This window comes from Episyrphus balteatus, chromosome 3 (assembly GCF_945859705.1).
Source record: "Episyrphus balteatus chromosome 3, idEpiBalt1.1, whole genome shotgun sequence".
NCBI classification, from domain to species: Eukaryota; Metazoa; Arthropoda; class Insecta; order Diptera; family Syrphidae; genus Episyrphus; species Episyrphus balteatus.
The window spans coordinates 24,260,399-24,279,054 of NC_079136.1; the positions used below are offsets into that span (position 1 = coordinate 24,260,399).

The 18,656-nt window shown below is 30.8% G+C and overlaps 2 protein-coding genes and 1 long non-coding RNA gene across 3 annotated transcripts; 1 reads left to right on the forward strand and 2 right to left on the reverse strand.

The window, feature by feature from the left end:
* Positions 1-758: 758 nt before the first annotated feature.
* Positions 759-9,731, forward strand: LOC129914261 (N-terminal kinase-like protein). Its single transcript, XM_055993430.1, has 13 exons — positions 759-1,739; positions 1,805-2,028; positions 6,085-6,411; positions 6,484-6,562; positions 6,628-6,849; positions 7,983-8,138; positions 8,196-8,311; positions 8,374-8,522; positions 8,585-8,749; positions 8,810-8,955; positions 9,013-9,144; positions 9,212-9,476; positions 9,546-9,731. The coding sequence occupies exons 1-13, from the start codon at positions 1,359-1,361 to the stop codon at positions 9,665-9,667; spliced, it is 2,484 nt and encodes an 827-aa protein (XP_055849405.1). The 5' UTR covers positions 759-1,358; the 3' UTR covers positions 9,668-9,731.
* On the reverse strand, positions 4,079-5,334 carry LOC129914262 (uncharacterized). The gene is made up of 3 exons (XR_008772158.1): positions 5,293-5,334; positions 4,478-4,898; positions 4,079-4,428 (listed from the first exon to the last, which is right to left on the reverse strand). It is a non-coding gene; the product is annotated as an uncharacterized LOC129914262 (long non-coding RNA).
* A 5,921-nt stretch (positions 9,732-15,652) lies between the features above and the next one.
* LOC129915909 (uncharacterized) lies at positions 15,653-16,604 on the reverse strand. The gene has a single exon (XM_055995612.1). It carries the CDS (start codon positions 16,506-16,508, stop codon positions 15,708-15,710), a length of 801 nt encoding a protein of 266 aa, XP_055851587.1. The 5' UTR covers positions 16,509-16,604; the 3' UTR covers positions 15,653-15,707.
* Positions 16,605-18,656: the final 2,052 nt, after the last annotated feature.

Genomic DNA, 18,656 nt, shown 5'->3' on the forward strand with positions numbered 1-18,656 from the left:
TTGTGATTTGTTTGCCAATAAGCCTTCCCAACTAACACAACAGCTTTTGTAAATTGAAATCTCACAGCTATCTGTCAAGTCTCGAAGCTTCGATAGAGCTTCGGTAAAGCTTCGTTTAAGCTTCTTATAGATCTTATAAGTACATCAAACTTTCATACCGTTCTCCTTTTTACATGCCCAACAACCTTACTAAAGTTAATAAGATGCTGAAATGAAGCTTCTGTACTACCTTAACCGAAGCTGAAATGTTAGTTGGGCTTACTCATTCATGGGGTATCGTGCCACAAATTTTTATTAGCCCTGTTCCTTTGGGAGGTGGCAAAGAGTACAGTAGTTTACTAGCGATTTTCAATGGAACGCACTTTCAACGAATTCAATACAAATAGTGTATCTACTCGGAAAGAAGAGCATAGTACTACATTAACCAAAACATCTACTAGTAGTAAACTACCACCTTCAATGGAACAGGGCTATAACAAAATGTTTCTTTAAGATATCGTTGTATTATTTTGTTTGAGAATTTACCTTTCAGCAGCATACTAGGCTTAAGTAATTAATTTAATTAAATACAAAATTCAAAATAAACTAATTTACCAAAAAAAAATTACCAACAAAAGGAATAATCTACTACAAAAATCCCAAATGTTTACAACAATCTACTCCAATATCCCCTGTCAGCTGTTTGTCTTGTTGATTCATTTCAAATTCGTGCAGTTAGCCCGAAATCTGACACTGACATTTGTCTGTGACATTTCGTGCAGTTAATTTTTTTCCTCATCTTTTCCAAAAAAAAAAAAAATTCTATCCAAAACGAGAAACGTCATACGTCATAAAGAAAACTTTGTGAAAAAATCGGAAAAAAGCGAAAAATTCTTTGAAAAAAAACCAACAAAATCATCCACAAACCAAATCAAAACCACTCAATACTATTATAAAAAATGATTTAATTGTTAAATTATATGAAAAACAATACGAAATATACCAAAGTTTAGAAACATATTTACGTAGATAGATTTAGTTTTTTTTTCTTTTCATTCTTTAATGTTTATTCGTAGCAAACATACTTTATTAACTAAACAACAATACGATATTGTTAAAACGGATTTTATCCGAATTTATTGTTCCCAAATTAACTAAGTATACGAAAAGTTTATTTTCAATACTTGGTTTAAGTGGATTCGCTTGAGAATCCGGTGTAAACAGACTTTTGCTACGTCGTAAACGACCACAACGACGTCGACCATTATTCTCGCAAAAGTGTTTAGTTAAGCGAGAAGAGAAGATCTTGGTGTTTTTTACCTCCCCTGAAAGATCGTTTAGCTTTGGCCAACAAGATATTAACTCGACGGGCAAAACACATGATGTGGTCGTTCTTCTCGCGCGACTCCTCCAAAGAGTTCCCCTACGAGATTGGCGAACAAGTGCCCGGTTACGAGACACGTTCGATATGGTCGCAACACAAAGCGAAACGAAAGTCAACGAACGAGGAGGTTTCGGTGTTTGTTTATGACATCAAAAACGGTTCAGATGCCAAATTCGATTTGGCCAAAGCCGCAGTGAAACGGCTAAAGACGCTTCGTCATCCAAGTATTTTGCAATTTTTAGACAGTTTGGAAACAGACAAAGTTTTGTATGTTGCCACAGAGGCAGTGGAACCATTGGGAACGCATATTACCAAGTTGGCTTCGGATGGACCACAAAAAGATTTATATTTGGCTTGGGGAGTATTTCAAATTACGGTATTTCTAACAGTCTTTTTTAGTTTGTAGTGAAATATACATATTATAAACTATATTACTTTCAGCGAGCTCTTTCATTCCTTAACAACGATGGTAATCTAAGACACAATAACGTGTCTGTTTGGTCGGTTTTTGTAAATGCTTCGGGAGAATGGAAATTAGGAGGTTTGGAATACGTGTCACCGGCTGATGGTAATCCAATGCCTCCGATTAAGATACCACCAGCTTTAGAGGTGTATGATCCACCAGAGAAGAATGATCAGACAAAACTTAAAGCAGCAACTAAGTGGTAAGTTTTACTTGTGGTTTTAAATTACTAAGTGCATGTGCACTTGAATTGATTTGTATACATTTCAATATTGCGTAGGACAGCTTACGTTTGCCTGCAAGGACACTTAACAGAAACCATTAGGTTCAAATTAAAAAGTTTAATCAATTGGTTGACCAAATCCAATTAGATTTAAATAAATAAATAAATACTGTGGCACGACATGTCATACATGCGACACCCATTAAAGGAGCAATGTGACTTACAACTCTCAACCATTTTTGTGTGCGTGTAATTAATTTTTCAAGAATAGAAGGGACCTACACTTTACCGCCGAATCCGAACGGCTAAGCAGAGATGCACTTTTTCAAGACAATGATACTCTTGGAAGCTTTGTCAATTGTTCGCAAGAGGTAGTACCTACGCCATTTTAGTTTTTTTGGTGGTTGAGGTTTAGAATCGAACTCACGACCTCTGTCGCCATAGACTATTGTAGTTAACCATTGCGCCACGGAGCACTACAATTAGATTTAAAGCAAACCCTAAAAAATGAATCTTAAGATTGCTTTGAAAAACTTGCTATCTGTATATAGCTATCAAATTTTTTATATGTACCTGCTACTTTCCTATGGTGGAGTAACGATCCTTTCAAGATACAATATATTCATCCAGCTGTTATGTTGGTTGCAGTTTTCTTAAACTTGCATGAGTCATTGGTGTGATAGCAGGATTTTTTTATATGTTGGAAGTTTTTCGTATAGCAATTATGTTGTAGAATCAGGATGTGAAAGCATTTCTTTCAAAAAAAAATTCTAGATTTAGAAATTTGTATTCAAAGTTGAAAAATTATGAAAACTGATGTAAATACGAGTATTTTTTAAATGGTATAAAATCAGTTAAATTTTGACTTTTCACAAAATTTTTTTTTGTAAATATATTAAAAATAAACAGTATCAGTTACAAGTTTAGCAGAAAAAAAAATTTTTCGATTTTTCATTTTAAGAATACTTATAATTTTCCGGAATTTTGAGTTCAAAAATTATTTTAACTACTTCCTCTGTTTGCCTCTGTGGGCGGACTCATATCACATGATAGTGTTGAATCTCAGCAACATTTGGCACCAAAAATCTCATCCTAGTTCGTCCTAATAAACTTTTTAGAGCAATTTGAAGCTAAGCAAATGTGAAAAAAAAAAAGCAGATTATAATAAAAAATGGAAAGATTTTTTTAAAAATCATATGTTTTAATATGTTTTTTGATCCGATGAATTCAAATCTAACGTTAGTTTGAAAATACCTACATATTAAAAAAAAAATCGAAAAATACATAAATAGACGGTTTTCAACGTTTTGTGCAATTTATTTAAACTTTTCTGGGGTTTACGAATATAAGATTCACAGCCGTTTAATGTTCTAAATAAACTCTTATGTAGCAGTTTACGCAGAGGAAAAAGTAGAGAATAGGAGCTTATGTTCAACTTAAATTATTTAAGTTTCGTTTCAGCAAATGGCCCTCAGAGCACAAAAAAACTAAAATAAAGATATGACTAAAATTAAAACCTACAAATTGTTTCTTAAATTTCTTCATAAGTCTTAAACAATAATTAAGCTTGCAAGAAAATCTTATTTTGGTTCCCTTGCTTTTAATAATCTTGCTTGAAAATTTCATTAAAATCGGTTCAGTGGTTAAGGTTTAATTAAGTTTTTTCCAGTTCCCCATACAACGTGAATAACGGTTTCTATTAGAACTATTTTCCTTCTTTCAAGACCTGTTTAAATCTTTTCGATATCTTTTTTATTTCCCGAGATATCTTAAAATGTAGTAAGTGGGTTCGGCTTCATATATTATAAAGGAGATAATGACGGTATAATTTATATGGTAGATATACCATGCCAAACAACTCAAGATATCTCAGGCAGTAAAAAAGATATCGAAAAGATTTAAACAAGTCTTGAAGAAAGGAAATCAGTTATTATATAAACCGTTACTAAATATGTTGAGACAATTTTACTTATATAAAAGAATAAGGTCCGAAATAGTCAAGAAAAAACTTTTTTTGCATTTTCCAACGGTAATATTTCAAAAACAGGAGCTGTTTAATTTTTTATGACTTCGGATTCGATTTCAAAACATTGAAAACCTTCAGAAAAGTATATTTTGGTTACTGCAAGTCACGTTGTCTTCGTTAAATTTCATACAAAAGTACTAGTTTTCGACTTTTTTCAACTTAAATAGCCATTTTTCACTTTAATGGGCGGGGCAGTGGGCGAAAATTACTGGTGTTGATTTATCTTCTTATTTCCTATTATTCCTGAAAATTTCATCAAAAACGGTCCAGTAGTTTAGATTTTACGGAGTTTTTTCCACTCTCCCATACATGGTTCCCCACTGTGCGTCGTCGTCCCTTGCTTATAGGGTTGTCTAATTAAACAGTTTTTATGATGAAAAGTAAGTGCATACTTGGTAATACCTTTATTAACCGTTTAACAAATTTTCACTGAGTCAGTTGTTTATATCGTCAGCACAACGCCAAAACCGCGAATATGATGAGGGTTTAGTTTTTGAATTGCTTCTGCGCGTACTGTGTGTAATACTTGTACTATTATCCGCTCGTTTGTGATTAAGTTGTCATTAATATTTTGGCCATATTTTGTTTTTGTTGAAGAATCCGCAGCCAGTTAAAATATTTTATTCCTTGTTGCATTGCCCTTCCCATCGTATTTCTTAAATATTGGTTATATTTACCTATTGAACTATCTGGCGTCTTTAATTACTATTAAGTTTAACACTCCGTTATCATATCTATTTTTCAGGACGAAATTTAATCGTTCGCCATTTTGGCACTGGCCCATTTTGTCTTAAGAGAAATTACAGGTGTACTTTAGATATTGCTGTAAATATATTTTTTCTTTGACAAAGTTAATTTAATAAAATAAATAGTGAAAAAGGAGATTTTCTAAAATATCAATTTTTTTTTTTTTAACTGGTTAATGTGTCCATTAAATTTAGGATGGAAATAGTTTATATAGTGTTTGCAAAAGATAAGTGCCATAACAGTTTTTAGATTAAGAAATAATACTAAATCGTCTCTTCTATGTGATGAAGCGTCCACAAGTCTCAGTTTAACAAACATAGTTACTATAAATTAGATAACGACATTTAAACAACCAAGTTTAAGCATTTATTCTTAGTTAAAACTTGGTGAAAAATTTGGCTAGCTGAAAGCTGAGTATCAAACACTGCTGAGTTCGCAAACACTTGTTATCTTGACATATTGTTACTTACCTCAAAAGAAGTTTTAAATTGCAATAAACCCCATCTATTACTTAATAAAAAAATACCATTTTTCATGGAATATCCCAAATGCACTGTATTAGAAGCTCAACCTCTTCAGACCCACACATGTGCTCCTTTACGTTTTTCTTATTGGAGGTATTCGCGACACTTTATGTGGTTGTACTTCAGATATTTTCTATGAAATTTAGCGATTTATAGCCCATCTTCAAAGTAAATATTCTATACAAGTATGGATTGCAAAGTTCAAAGTTTTGTGGAAAATCGTGATTTGAGATACGACCTACAGTTTAACTGTTTAACTGTTAAAAATTATATTTTTCTTAAGGTTTTGTTTTGCGAAATCAATGGATTTTTATTTGAAACATTATTTTCTAGTATTTTTCTTTTTTAAAATTCAAAACAACTTTTTTAATAAGTTTCAATAATGGATCCAATTTTTTGGTTGTTAATTTTATTCGATTTAAATCCTAATAAATATTTAAAAAAATCCATAAAATTATTTTGGTTTTTGGTTCATGCTCAGGTCTTTAAAGATTATGTTGATATGTTTCATATAAATCAGGTATTTGATTCAAGTAAAGTGAAAGTGAGTACCTTACTTTAACTTGAGTCAATATACTTGCCCTTCTAAAATTCAAGAGTTTACTTTACAAAAACATTGCAAAAATCTCTTCGATGTTTCGTTTAAATACCATAGTTTTTCTATCAGGAGATCTTTTTTATTTCCTTTTGATTTGTACTAATTTGTTACTCGTATTTTATTGTTTTGTTTATTTACAGCTCCGTTGACATGTGGGGTTTGGGATGTCTTGTATGGGAATCTTTCAATGGTCCATTAAAAGTACGTGGCAATTTAAAGGATATCGACAACGTTCCAAAGTCTCTACAATCTTTATATTGCGAACTTGTTGGTGCATCGCCATCTAATCGGCCAAATCCAGCTGATATTATTACACGTTGTCGCAAACCTGGAGGATTTTTCAAAAACGATTTAGTCGACACTCTACTGTTTTTGGAGGAAATTCAAATAAAGGATAAAGCTGAAAAGAATCGATTTTTCAGTGGTTTAACCGTACATTTGGAGAATTTCCCTGAGAATGTTTGCAAGTAAGTTTTAAAGAAATATTTTATTTTTGTCTTTATAATTTTAATTGTTTTCTACTTTTTATTATTTTTAAGGCACAAAATACTTCCTCAGTTAATAACAGCTTATGAATATGGAGATGCTGGATCAGCAGTTCTTGCTCCAATGTTTAAAGTAAATTTATTTTGCAATATCTACAATTAATTGAACATAACACATTGAATTTAATTAAATTACAGCTAGGAAAATTATTAGATGAAAACGAATACCAAAAGCGAATAGTTCCATGCGTAGTGAAACTTTTTGCATCGACAGATCGTGTTACTCGGTCTCGATTGTTGCAACAATTGGAACTCTTTATTGCCCATTTGCAACCACAAGTAGTAAATGATCAGATATTTCCACAAGTCGCACATGGCTTCCTCGATACGAATGCTACAATTCGAGAACAGACAGTTAAGGTAAGATTTGGTAACATTAAAAAATAATTTTAAAGTGAAACTGTAATTATCATAAATATTTAGGTGTAGCTAGTGTTTTAGAATAAAATTAACCTAAATACAGTAGAAAAGTAACCGATTTAGTTAGAAAAAGGTAAGAAAAAACTAAATACATTGAGCCCTACTAATAATCTAGTTTAGTGTATTGTTTAAAAAAAAAATCTCCAGATTAGCAATCAGTCAAAATTTAACACACGGAAATCCATGTTTAAAGTCAAACACTAAATAAAAAGTGACTATGTTGTTGGTTTACAAAAAAAAAAAACAACTAAGCAAATGGGGTTTGGAGGCTGAAGGTTAGTCTTCACGCTTCATCTTGGCGCGGATGTGTTTATAGTTTCGAATTTTAGGAATGTACGAACGTTTTTTTTTTAATTTTGATTTTCGGTTCTAAATGTTCAACACAAAAAAAAAAAAACAGAGAAAACAAGATTTGAAAATAAATCTCAATAGAAAAACCTAGTTCCACACTGCAAGTTAATATTTTCAGACGTACGCGATGCACTTTTCAGATTAAGCTCTTAAAAGAATTGTAATAAGATTATTGAACGAATATTTACATAAAATAACTCAAGTTTTGTCGAAAAATTAGAATAAAATACAAATAACCACCACAAGTGGAATCTTGTCGAAACGTGCGTTGGGCATCAATATTCAACTAATTTGAATTACAAAAAACCCGGAAAGTCCAGTAAGTAAATTGAAATAAAAATACAATACATTTTTTGGTTCCGATAGATAAATAATAAGGAAAATATAACAATTAAATGACCTGCTCTTATAGTTGAAGGCTTAAAAAATCATTTTTTTGTTGAGAAGGTGCCTCAATTAAAATTTAAAAAAAAATTGTTTGAAAATTTATGAGTCATAAAAATTATTTTGGCTCATTATTCATATGGTAAAAACAAATGAAACAATCTTTGATTGAAATAGATTATATGTACATAGGCATGGATAACTGACCTTATCTTTCAAAACTCTACACAATAAATTAGAATAAAGTCGGCTTAGTCTAAAAGTAGGAAATTATATCATCTGAACCCATCAGTTATTTTCTTTCACCCTTCTTTATTTAAAATTACTTTTCTTTTCAGTCTATCATCCACTTAGCTCCAAAACTAAACTACAATAATTTAAATGTAGAAGTTTTGCGACATTTTGCACGCCTTCAAGCACGAGACGATCAAGGAGGCATTCGAACCAATACAACAGTTTGTTTAGGAAAAATTGCTCCACATTTACATCCACAGGTAAAACTTAATACATATTGGTTTATATTCCAATTTTAACATTTTCATTTTAATTAGGTGCGACAACGAGTTCTAGTATCTGCATTTATACGTGCCATGCGGGATCCATTTCCACCAGCGCGGGTTGCTGGTGTATTAGCATTAGCTGCGACTCAACAATATTTCCTATTGAGGTACAAAATTTCCCTTCATAGATATCTTCAAAAATGTCCTTTCATTATTATTATTATTTTAGTGAGGTCGCAAATCGTGTTTTACCTGCCTTGTGTTCGCTAACTGTCGATCCAGAAAAATCTGTGCGAGATCCAGCGTTCAAGACAATTCGTGGTTTTTTGGGAAAACTTGAAAAAGTTTCTGAAGATCCCAGTTTACGAGAAACAATGGGTAAGTTTAAGAAAATGAATCTTTATTTTCCGACAGATGAACAAGCTTATTTTAATTTTCAGAGGCTGATGTTCACACTGCAACGCCTTCAATTGGCAATGCCGCTGCCACTTGGGCTGGTTGGGCGGTAACTGCCGTAACGGCGAAATTCTATCGAAGCCAAAGCGATTCGTCAAGGCCGCGACCGCCACTCACAGGTCGGAATCTCTCAAAACCAGCATCATTAGGTAATTACTCTTATTTTAAAATACTTAGCTGTCTTAAATAAATTTTATTTATTTTTTAAGAACAACCATCAAGTAGCAGCTTATCGACAACAACGTCTAGTGTAACATCAATGACTTCTTTGGAACATGAAAGTAATGACACATCAGCATCTGCCAGCGATTATGGAGCAGATAATTGGGATAACGAAAATTGGGGTGAAATGGATGTAAGTTTTCTTTATTTTCTTATTTGATTATTTTTCTAATACTGTCCGGCTTTGCAGACATCACAGGATCCAAGTAGTCCTCTAGCTGGTGTTGTTCCAAATAGTGGACAATTAAATGCTGCTTCTGCATTGGCAGATGTTCGAGATGGTTGGGATAACGAAGAATGGGGGAGCCTTGAAGAAGATCCGGTAATAATTTCGTTCTTTTGAATGTGTTTGTTAATTCAAATTTCATTTCATATTCACATTAATCTAGATCGAAGAACAGGAACAAGAGCAAGAGCAAATACAACAAAATCAACATTATAATGATGTCGAACCAAATAATAAAATTCAACAGCAGCAACAACAGCGACCAAACGATTTGCCTAGCGTGTCGAACGCACTTACAAATTGCAACAATATCAGTCCAGTTCACGGCGATGACGGACATGGACACATAAACAATACCAACAATGCCAATTGGAATAGTGACTCATGGGCCGATGGCGAATTCGAACCTATCGATGATGCTCTTACCGGTAAGTTAAAAAAAAAACTTACAAAAACCTTCAATATTAAAAAATCATTAATTTAAAAAAAAAAAAAAGGAAATCCAAAACTTGATGAAGCTCGAAGAAAACGAGAAGAGAAAAAGCTCCAACGTCAACGAGAATTGGAACAACGTCGAGCTCAGAGAGGTCCAATGAAGTTGGGTGCTAAAAAGCTTTAAAATATAATATAAAAAAAACACAACAGCAAAAAAAATCTTATAGAACTTTTCAACAAGATATTATTATATAAATACAAAACAAAAAAAAAATATATATAAATAGAAAAAAGTGATTTAAAAAAAAATGAAAGCTAGGAAATAAATAATTGTAAAAAAAATATGAGAAAAGAGAAGCCGATTTTTCTCTGTCCAGACAAAGAATGAATTTTAATTTGATTTTTTTATTTCTTGTAGATTATAATTCCACTTTATTTTTTTTTATTAGAAAATCAAACTTAAAAAAAAGGCACACACTAAAAAGAGAAACAAAAAAAAAAAACACTTTTGCCCTTAACATTTGTTTCATTATAAACGCTTTTATTGTAATTTATTTTATTTTTTTTTTTGTTATCATCTCATGACAAATTGCACGGATACTAATATTAAAAAAAAAAAACGAATAATACAAAATTAAAAATGAAATTGTATTAATACTTTAACTACGCAATTTAAAAACAAAAAACAATACATTTTTGTATTTTCAAAAGATTGTCATTGTCGTTGACGTACATAAATGAACTGGGAATCAATTTTGACCATCGCCAACAATAAAAAAAAAATATACAATTAAACAGAAATTATGAAATTAATTGGTTAACTACTCCAAATTGTATAACTTTGCCTTATATTTTCTTATGAGCTTTTGTATTAGTTTTTTGATAAATAATTACATACATAATATTATTGGAAAATATTACACTATTGTTGATGGCTTAAATGTAAAATTTTAAGATTGCATCAGAAAAAAAGTAAACTTGCGAAGAAAAACACAAAAACTTTTGACGTTCCTACCCTACATTATATTGCTACAAACTACATACGTACATAAAACTTATTTAATTTGATTTATCAATTTGAAATTGAAAATTTTGAACGGAACAGCTTAATAGTAAAATTCGTATGATTATAGCCCGAAGTTAGAGCCGTTTTATAGAAGAAAGCCGAGGTCCTATTCTTATTTCTTTTCCAACGGTTGTTATGATAGGGTCGTTATTGATTGTTCTATGCTTGCAAAGAACTAAACCCAGATGTTGCATTCGTCTATTCCACGAGTTTTAAGCTCTGCCTCTTGGCAAATGTTGGAACGATGAATGCTTCTGAACATCTTCATTGTGTGTATGCTATGGTAGTAAGAAATATATTGGTCGTAGAATAATTGTTCTAATTTGGTATATGATCGGTTTTCTTATTTCATAACGCTTTGTTACCTTTACCCCGTGGTGCAATGGCTAGTGCGATGTACTATGACGCCAAGTGTCTGGGTTCGATTTCCATCCTCCATTGCATGAACCACAAAATTTATAAAAACAAATTTTAAAATATAAATTTATTCGATCCTGTGCTTATTCGAAGTATGTAAGTTTCAGCGGCCTTCAATTTACTTACATTGTGATGTAAGTGCTGCAAAAACAACTTCAGTCGTCCAGGGGCTTCCTTTTATTTTAGGGCATATTTTGTCTATCAAAAATGACAGAGATTTCCCGCCACATCATTTAATTGAATTTTATTGTCTCGATGTGTATTAGAAATTTCATAGCAAATGTAGATATTTCGCATTTTTAACGCTAATGTTACACATCAACTTGAATTGGGATTCTATTTCCAAAAGTCCTTATTGTTTCAAGGCTACCCAAATCCAGATCTCATGATTGTTTATCGAAGTTTTTTTTTTTTTAAACCAAACAAAATGCAAGTCCTTTAAGAATTTCAATGTTATTTTAACATAGCAAGATATCCGCCTGAATGCAGAATATACCTACCGCGATTTCATAAAAATCGGAGAATTATTACTTCGAAGGTTATTTCTGATAACACACAATTTTCCGATTGGGAGAATTTCTGTACATGGGGCCTATTAACTTATTTCAGTGTGACATGTGAAATTTCTTTGGAATAACGTGCAGCTATTGAAAAGTAGATCCTAGAAACTTCTTGAATTAAAAAATGTAACGAACGACATCTTGTTGACCTGGGATTCTACGGAGAAGACCTCGAAAAGCACTCCCGAACCTGTATGATAAACGTTATTTCTACGCTTGCTCTATTTCGTTCACATGTAAAAAAAAAATTTCTCAAAATAAAAATTAAGGGATGAGGTAGGTGGATGAATGTTTCCGAAATGTCAATTGGAACGGATTCGATAGATAATTCTCCTTTTCGGTGTTTAAAATCTTTAATATAAGGTTTTAAAATACTATACTAAGATATTCGCAATTTTATTTTTTAACATGCCTAATCAACTGCTATTAAAAAGACCAAATGCCTCAAAATTTAATTTAAAAATCTTTTTTGAAGGGTAACTGTGCTGGGAGAACTATATTTAATTTCAGTTTGTATCTCGAAAACAGTATGTCGTAGTTTTGAAAAATTGGAATTCCATGTTTATTTAAAAACTAAAGAGAAATATTTTTAAATCATATTAAAACATGAAAATTCCTTGAGCTATCAGCTAAAAGAAAAAATAAAAAAAACTTTATCAAATCAAATACATAAATATAAGAATAATAATAAAAAAAAATTAAAATCAATTCTAAAATCAATCGTATACATTTTTTAAATTCAAATTCTATGTGTGTAAGCTGCCCTCCCTTCTCCTCCCCCCCACTCTTTATCTCTCACACAAACAAACAAAAAAAAAAACATAATCTTAAATAATAAACAAATACAAAAACTCAGCTCAATATATATGTATGTATGTATGTATATGTATATTTTTTCCTATCAGAGGTAGTTTATAGTAAACAAACAAATAAAAACAAAAACTTAATTACTATATCTATTACCATTCAAATAAAAATAACAAAATTTCAGCGTGCGAGCGTCCAAACGAATACAGAGTTTTGTTAATTGTGACAAAAAATATGAATGTATTTTATATATATTTAACTGTGTAAAAAAAAGATTAAACAAAAATTTTAAGAAAACCAAAAAAAAATTAAAAACAAATGGTTGTTGTTAACAAATTGCGTATTTTCTACTTTTCATAAAAAAACAAAAAAACAAAACAAATGTAACATTTTATTATTATAAAAACAAAACACTTAACAAAAAATAACGCAGAATTATAAAAATGTAAAAAACAAAACAAAACTTCGTAAAATATCCCTACGAAAATAAAAAAAATTACTTGTCAAGAAAGAGCAAATGAAAATTCAACAAAAAAAAAAAAAAAATGCAAAAAAATTAAAATATAAAATTGTTTTAATTAAAAATAAAACATTTTTTATGGATTAAGGGAATTAATGTGATGTCGAATTTTTATCCTATTTAACTAATGATCGTCTTCTATTTAATATACGTCTACCCTAAAACTAAAACCGAAACAAAAACCAAACAAATAATAAATAAATAAAAAATAATTAAATAAAAAAACATGAATGCATACATAACAACAACAAAAAAAAAAAAATTAAAAACACGTAATTTTTAAGCACTAACATAAAAGTTTATATATATTTTTAGTGTTTTTTACACAATTACATAATTATTATAAATTTTATTATTATAAATGTCCTCACAGATTTTGTCTATATTATTTTAACCCAAATGCACAAACCTTCCAAGAATTTAAATAGAAGTTATCTTAATAATTGCCTATTCCCAAAACCAAAAAAAAAAAAAAATTATATAAAGAAACAAAAAACATTTTTGTACTCATACAAATCTTAACCGCTTATTTTTCGGTCTAAAAAAATTTAATACAAAAATGAGATACATAAAATAATAAAAAAGATGAAGTAAAACAAAATAATAATTACGTATTACTCTCTTTTTTTGTTTTGTTTTTTTTTTTAATTTGTTTTTAAATGGCTGTAAAGTAAAAGAAGCGTTAAATGAGATATGAAATTTTAAAAAATAGTAAAGAAAATATTGTTTAGAAATTTTTAAGACTGCAAAGAATTCATTGAAGTGGAAATAAAATCGTAATAAAAAAAAATTATTTCTATTTGGTTTTAATTAAATGATATTTGGAGCTAAAGCCTAGTACGCAGCTGAATCGAAACGAAATTTTCCATACAAAACTTTGTTAACAAAATCTTGAACGAAATTTTTTGTTTTTGCCTTTAAACTTCTTTTCTGATGTTTTTTATTTGTTTTTTTATTATTTTTACTTTTCTATAATACCCGACGGTATTTTTTTGTCAACATGTTCGCTGTTGACTTTGGAGACCAAAATTTCTCGTTTCGCTTCAGCAGCGTACTAGGCTTAAAGGGTGAATCCCAATCGAAAGCGTCATGTGCACTTACTGGCTGAATACAATGGTGTAGCTGTAGCTTGTAGTACTGTCAAAATTTTACTGAGGGAAAAAACAACAAAAGTTGGCGGCAGCTGAGCAAAAAGTTGAGAATTCTTCAATTTGCGCTACAAGCTACACCATTGTATTTAGGGGGTTAATGTTAAAATCGTAACCAGAATTACTTATAAATCAGAAATCACATAATCGCTAATGCGGTTTCTTGAGAAAAGTAAGCTTTTCAATATTGGTTATATGGCCAGTATCGTAAATTTTGATAAAGTAAAAATCAATTCTTGGTTTAAAAATAAAAAAACAAGCAATATTGTAAGATTTTTTTTTTTTTTTTTCATTAAAACCTAGTACGATCGGGAAAAAACAAAATCTATCTCTACAATTTTAATCTCTACAAGACATTTTAATTAATTAAGTAAGCAGTAAAAGAGATATCGGAAAGATTTAAACATTTTTTGAAAGAAAAAAACCAGTTCTTAATTTGTAACGGTGCCTATAAGAACTGGTTTTATTCTTTCAAAAAATGTTTAAATCTTTCCGATATCTCTTTTACTGCTTACTTAATTAATTAATGAACTACCTCACATAAAAACATAGCCTCGAAAACAGCCAAAATTATGTTTTTTGAGATTTTCTAACGGTAATATCTCAAAAACGGAGGCCAATAACAATTTTTTGACTTCGAGTTCAACACATCAAAAACTACTAGAAAAGTATATTTTGGTTGTTGTGGCAAAAACCTTGTTGACCAGTGTAATCAGATGAGCTGTATAATATTTGATACAAATTCAGCGAAAGTGGGTGGATACCCGCCCCCTGACACAAAATTCCTATATTTTAAATTTTTTCCGTTGTTTAAACGACTAGCTCTATCATGTTCTGTAACATTTGATGAAAATTCAACGAAAATGGGCGCTTACCACGCCCCCTGAATAAATCTCATATTTTAGATTTTTTTCTAAAGAGGCAAACTCGAAAAAATTGATGACGATAGAGGAGACAGGAGACCACCATTTTTTCAATATTTCGTGTGTTTTCATTTTGTTGCAAAAATGCATTTATTTTTTCGGGAATTCTGTTTTTATCTGAATTGTGAGTTGTGGTTCCGTGCTTGTAAAAGGTTTTCTGCAGCATTTCGCTCAGAATCCATCTCCGGAAAATTACCAAGCCTGTTTACTCTTTAATTTTTCTTACTTAAGAAGGACGTGACACTCTGCGTTACAGTAGAAAGCTGTAATAATAATTACTGTACAGAAAAAATAAAATAAAATTAGTTTATAGCGTAAAAAATTTCTGAAAATTTTCATCGGTCATAATCACGTGGCCACCTACTGTTCAAGTTTCTTTGGTAACAGGAAGTTCTCCATAATTTTGATGATCTGTCAGTTAGTCAGTCAGTTACGGTTTTTGAAGCTTTATATCTCAGAAACTACTCATCCCAAATATAGTTGAAATTTTTTTAATAAGTTTGTTTTCGACTAAGTTCAACAAATTAAAACTCTAGCATATTTGGTATAGAAGTTAGATGGGCTTGGCAATGGCCTGAGTTCTTTCGTGTAAATAAGGGTGTACTGCCAAAGTTGCTAGAGAACTTGGCTGGGTTCTAATCATAATTGAGCACCATAATTGCAATAAATTTTAAAAGAATCCAGAACTTAACAATAACTACTCAAACCTTTACAAAAACAAAATAATGTTTAATTCTATTCTTTATTGCATTTATTCATTATTTACAAAACGTTTATTGTTTTTCAAATCAAAAGATGCTGTGAATCTATAAACTTTGCCTTGACATGCGGCTTACTAAATGCCGATGGTAATGAATTGTTTGGTATAATCCCGTGAGAAGATTCCATTTCCAGTTTCGAATTCAGTTGCAAGCTATATTCAGAATGCTTGTAGTGTAGCAAGTTCATTTTATTTTGACGCCATTCATAATACATTTCGTCATATGGATTTACATCCACGTTTTTTGTATTTTTCGTGCTACTTTTTAAAGTGTTTTCACAATTATCTCCGCTAGTTTCATCGGATGATAATTGACATTTTTCAATACTTCTCTGAAGTGTTTCTCGATCAATTTTAAAATTTGTTGAAACCTTTTTTAATCTTGGAATCAATTGAAAGAGTGCAGTCAGTCGGGACTCCAGAAAATTGATTCGTTTTTCCAATAGTTGAAAGTTTTCTTTCAGCACCAAATCTTCGCCACTTGATTTGTTCTCTTCAAATTCTATTGTAACTTGATTAGGAGATGGTGTGGTAGTCTCATTATTAAATTGTGCACTAGGACAAAGTGCAAGATTGTCTTGAATGCATCGATTGATTATCTCTGATAGTTCTTCCTTTTTCACACAGTTTTCAATGCTAGATTCTAGATTTTGTAAACTTTGTTCAACTTCCTCTCTCACCATATCGTTTAAGGATTTTGAATTTTTGTCTACGCTGTCCATATTCGAGCTACTAAACTCCATCATAGCGAGTTTGATTTCACTGGTTAAAGGTATTAGACGAAGGTGGACTGGACTGCTTTCTTCAGAAAGGTTCCTTTCCATAAACTAAACAAATGTATATAGTTTTTTTATTTTGCTTTTTCTTAACTTAAAATTTTGTGATATTTTTGGTTTTAGAAAATTTGAATTAATGACTTAAAATTAAATGAAAATGTTCACAATTATAACGATAAAATTAAAGTTTAAATATGTAGGCCTAGGTATGTATGTACTAGGTGTATATATTTTGAAATGGCAAAAATAAAATAGCTTTTCCGTATTGCAAGTTTCGATTATACATGTTTATTGCACTACAACTAGGTATAACCAATATAATAAAAATAAAATATAGGTAATATGATCAGTGAAACAGTTTGTAAGTTTGCTGTTAAAGATTCACATAGAAAAAAATGTTACACATACACCATAGTGACCAATTTCTTTAATAGTTTATATAGTATCAATGAAAACACTTTCTTGAATTGGATACAAAAACAGTATTGGAACTGTTCCTTCTGTTTGTTTCCGGCCGACTTCCAAAAAGGAGGAGGTTATGAATTTGTATTTTTTTTTTTATTTTATTACCTCATAACTTTTGACTGGGTGAGCCAATTTTATATTTCTTTGTTGTATTCGTCCATTTTTGCCTATAAACTCCATGAGGAAACCTTAAACCCCAGTTTCAATCTATAGAAGTCGGTTTGGTTTTCTGATAAAAATGATAAATGAAATTTTTAAGAAAAACTATTTCTTAAAATGTAATTCTTAGTGCAGTTTAAACGTTTCTCATTTCTCAACCGAATAGCAGAAAAGGGATTTAAAAAACAAACAAAGTAGAATGGGCAAACTGGAATGGAAGGTAAAAAAAAAGAATAGAAATTGCTGTCTCAAAAAGCTTTAAGTTCTTTTTGTGAGGTATTAAAAAAAATTATAATACGAATACACTTCAATTTTTGTATAATTCTTGAACGTTAGTTTCCTGAAGATGTCCTAAGAAGACGAAACGCGTATAGGTAAAAAAATACCTTAATCAGCCTTTTAGAATCTGGTATGTAATAATTTCAAACTTTTAAATGACCAATAAACAATTTGAAATGCCTGAAAATAGTCTGCGATTGATGTTTTTTGCCAGCCCTTTTAGGTACTTAATCACGCACTATAAAGGTATACGATAGCGGTACAGGTACAACGGTACCTAGTCCTACCGATTTGTTCGTTTACCAATACCGCTAGTGTATACAATTCTGGTAAATAAATATTCAACCCTAGCGAGGTATCCGTCGCACATAGGAGTATTTGCAGTAAAAACCTGGTCATAAGTCGATTTTCTGAAAATCAAAATTGACACCAAAAAGTTTGGCAAAGTGGGTGCAAAATAAACATGTGTCAATATGCTGCACTCATATTTTTGTTTTTCGATAGTGTCTTGTTAAAAAATGAGTTCAAAGTTAACTGTTTTGAAAATGTTAGATGGTTTTTTCCATTTTAATTCGGGCTTAGAACTAGTATCTAAAAACTTGATATTTTTGTTAAGTTATTATTTGAACTTTAATGATTTTGTTTTAGTATACCCTGTTATTCTGCGATGAATTCAAACTAATGAGTTAGTTTATATATTTTTTAACACAATGCAACAAAAATTGGGTGCTCTTAGGTGCTCTTTAGAGAATCGAGGGTCAATTAGTTTTTCACTTTCTGATAGAAAATACTCCTTACTTTATGCAACGTTTTTTATTATTAAATTAAATTTACTGATGTTATTAGTGTATTTTATTTTGGGTGATCTTAATTAAGGTTGGGGAAGAGAGAAAAGAAACTGAGAATTGGGTATTAGGGATGAGGAAAAAAATTTGAGAAAAATAATGTCGACAGGCGGAGTACAGGCCATTAATCAATTTTTTTTAGTTTTTGGAAAAAAAAATAAAAATAACAAAAACTAGGTTTATATTGTATTTTCTTGTAGGAATACTCATTTTAAACAGAAATAATAACAAAAACCACGAAAAATAATTATGGCCAGGTTTTTGATGACAATACTCCTATGTGCGTCGTAACGGAAATTTGTCCGATGTGATACGAATCGGAGATTTTTCACCTGTCGAAAGCACACCTCGAAGCATTCGACGGATACCTCGCTAGGGCCGATTGTGTCATGAAATATCATACTAGTAGTACTTGACGATTGTACCCGTTATCGGCTTTTTTAGAATC

What these genes read in the sequence shown, in the direction of transcription:
- LOC129914261 (XM_055993430.1), top strand. Translation starts at nt 1,359, where the DNA reads ATGATGTGGTCGTTCTTCTCGCGCGACTCCTCCAAAGAGTTCCCCTAC. An exon ending in CTTAAAGCAGCAACTAAGTG is followed by an intron (nt 2,029 to 6,084) that starts GTAAGTTTTACT and finishes GTTTATTTACAG; the next exon opens with CTCCGTTGACATGTGGGGTT. An exon ending in TTCTTGCTCCAATGTTTAAA is followed by an intron (nt 6,563 to 6,627) that starts GTAAATTTATTT and finishes ATTAAATTACAG; the next exon opens with CTAGGAAAATTATTAGATGA.
- LOC129915909 (XM_055995612.1), bottom strand. Translation starts at nt 16,508, where the DNA reads ATGGAAAGGAACCTTTCTGAAGAAAGCAGTCCAGTCCACCTTCGTCTA.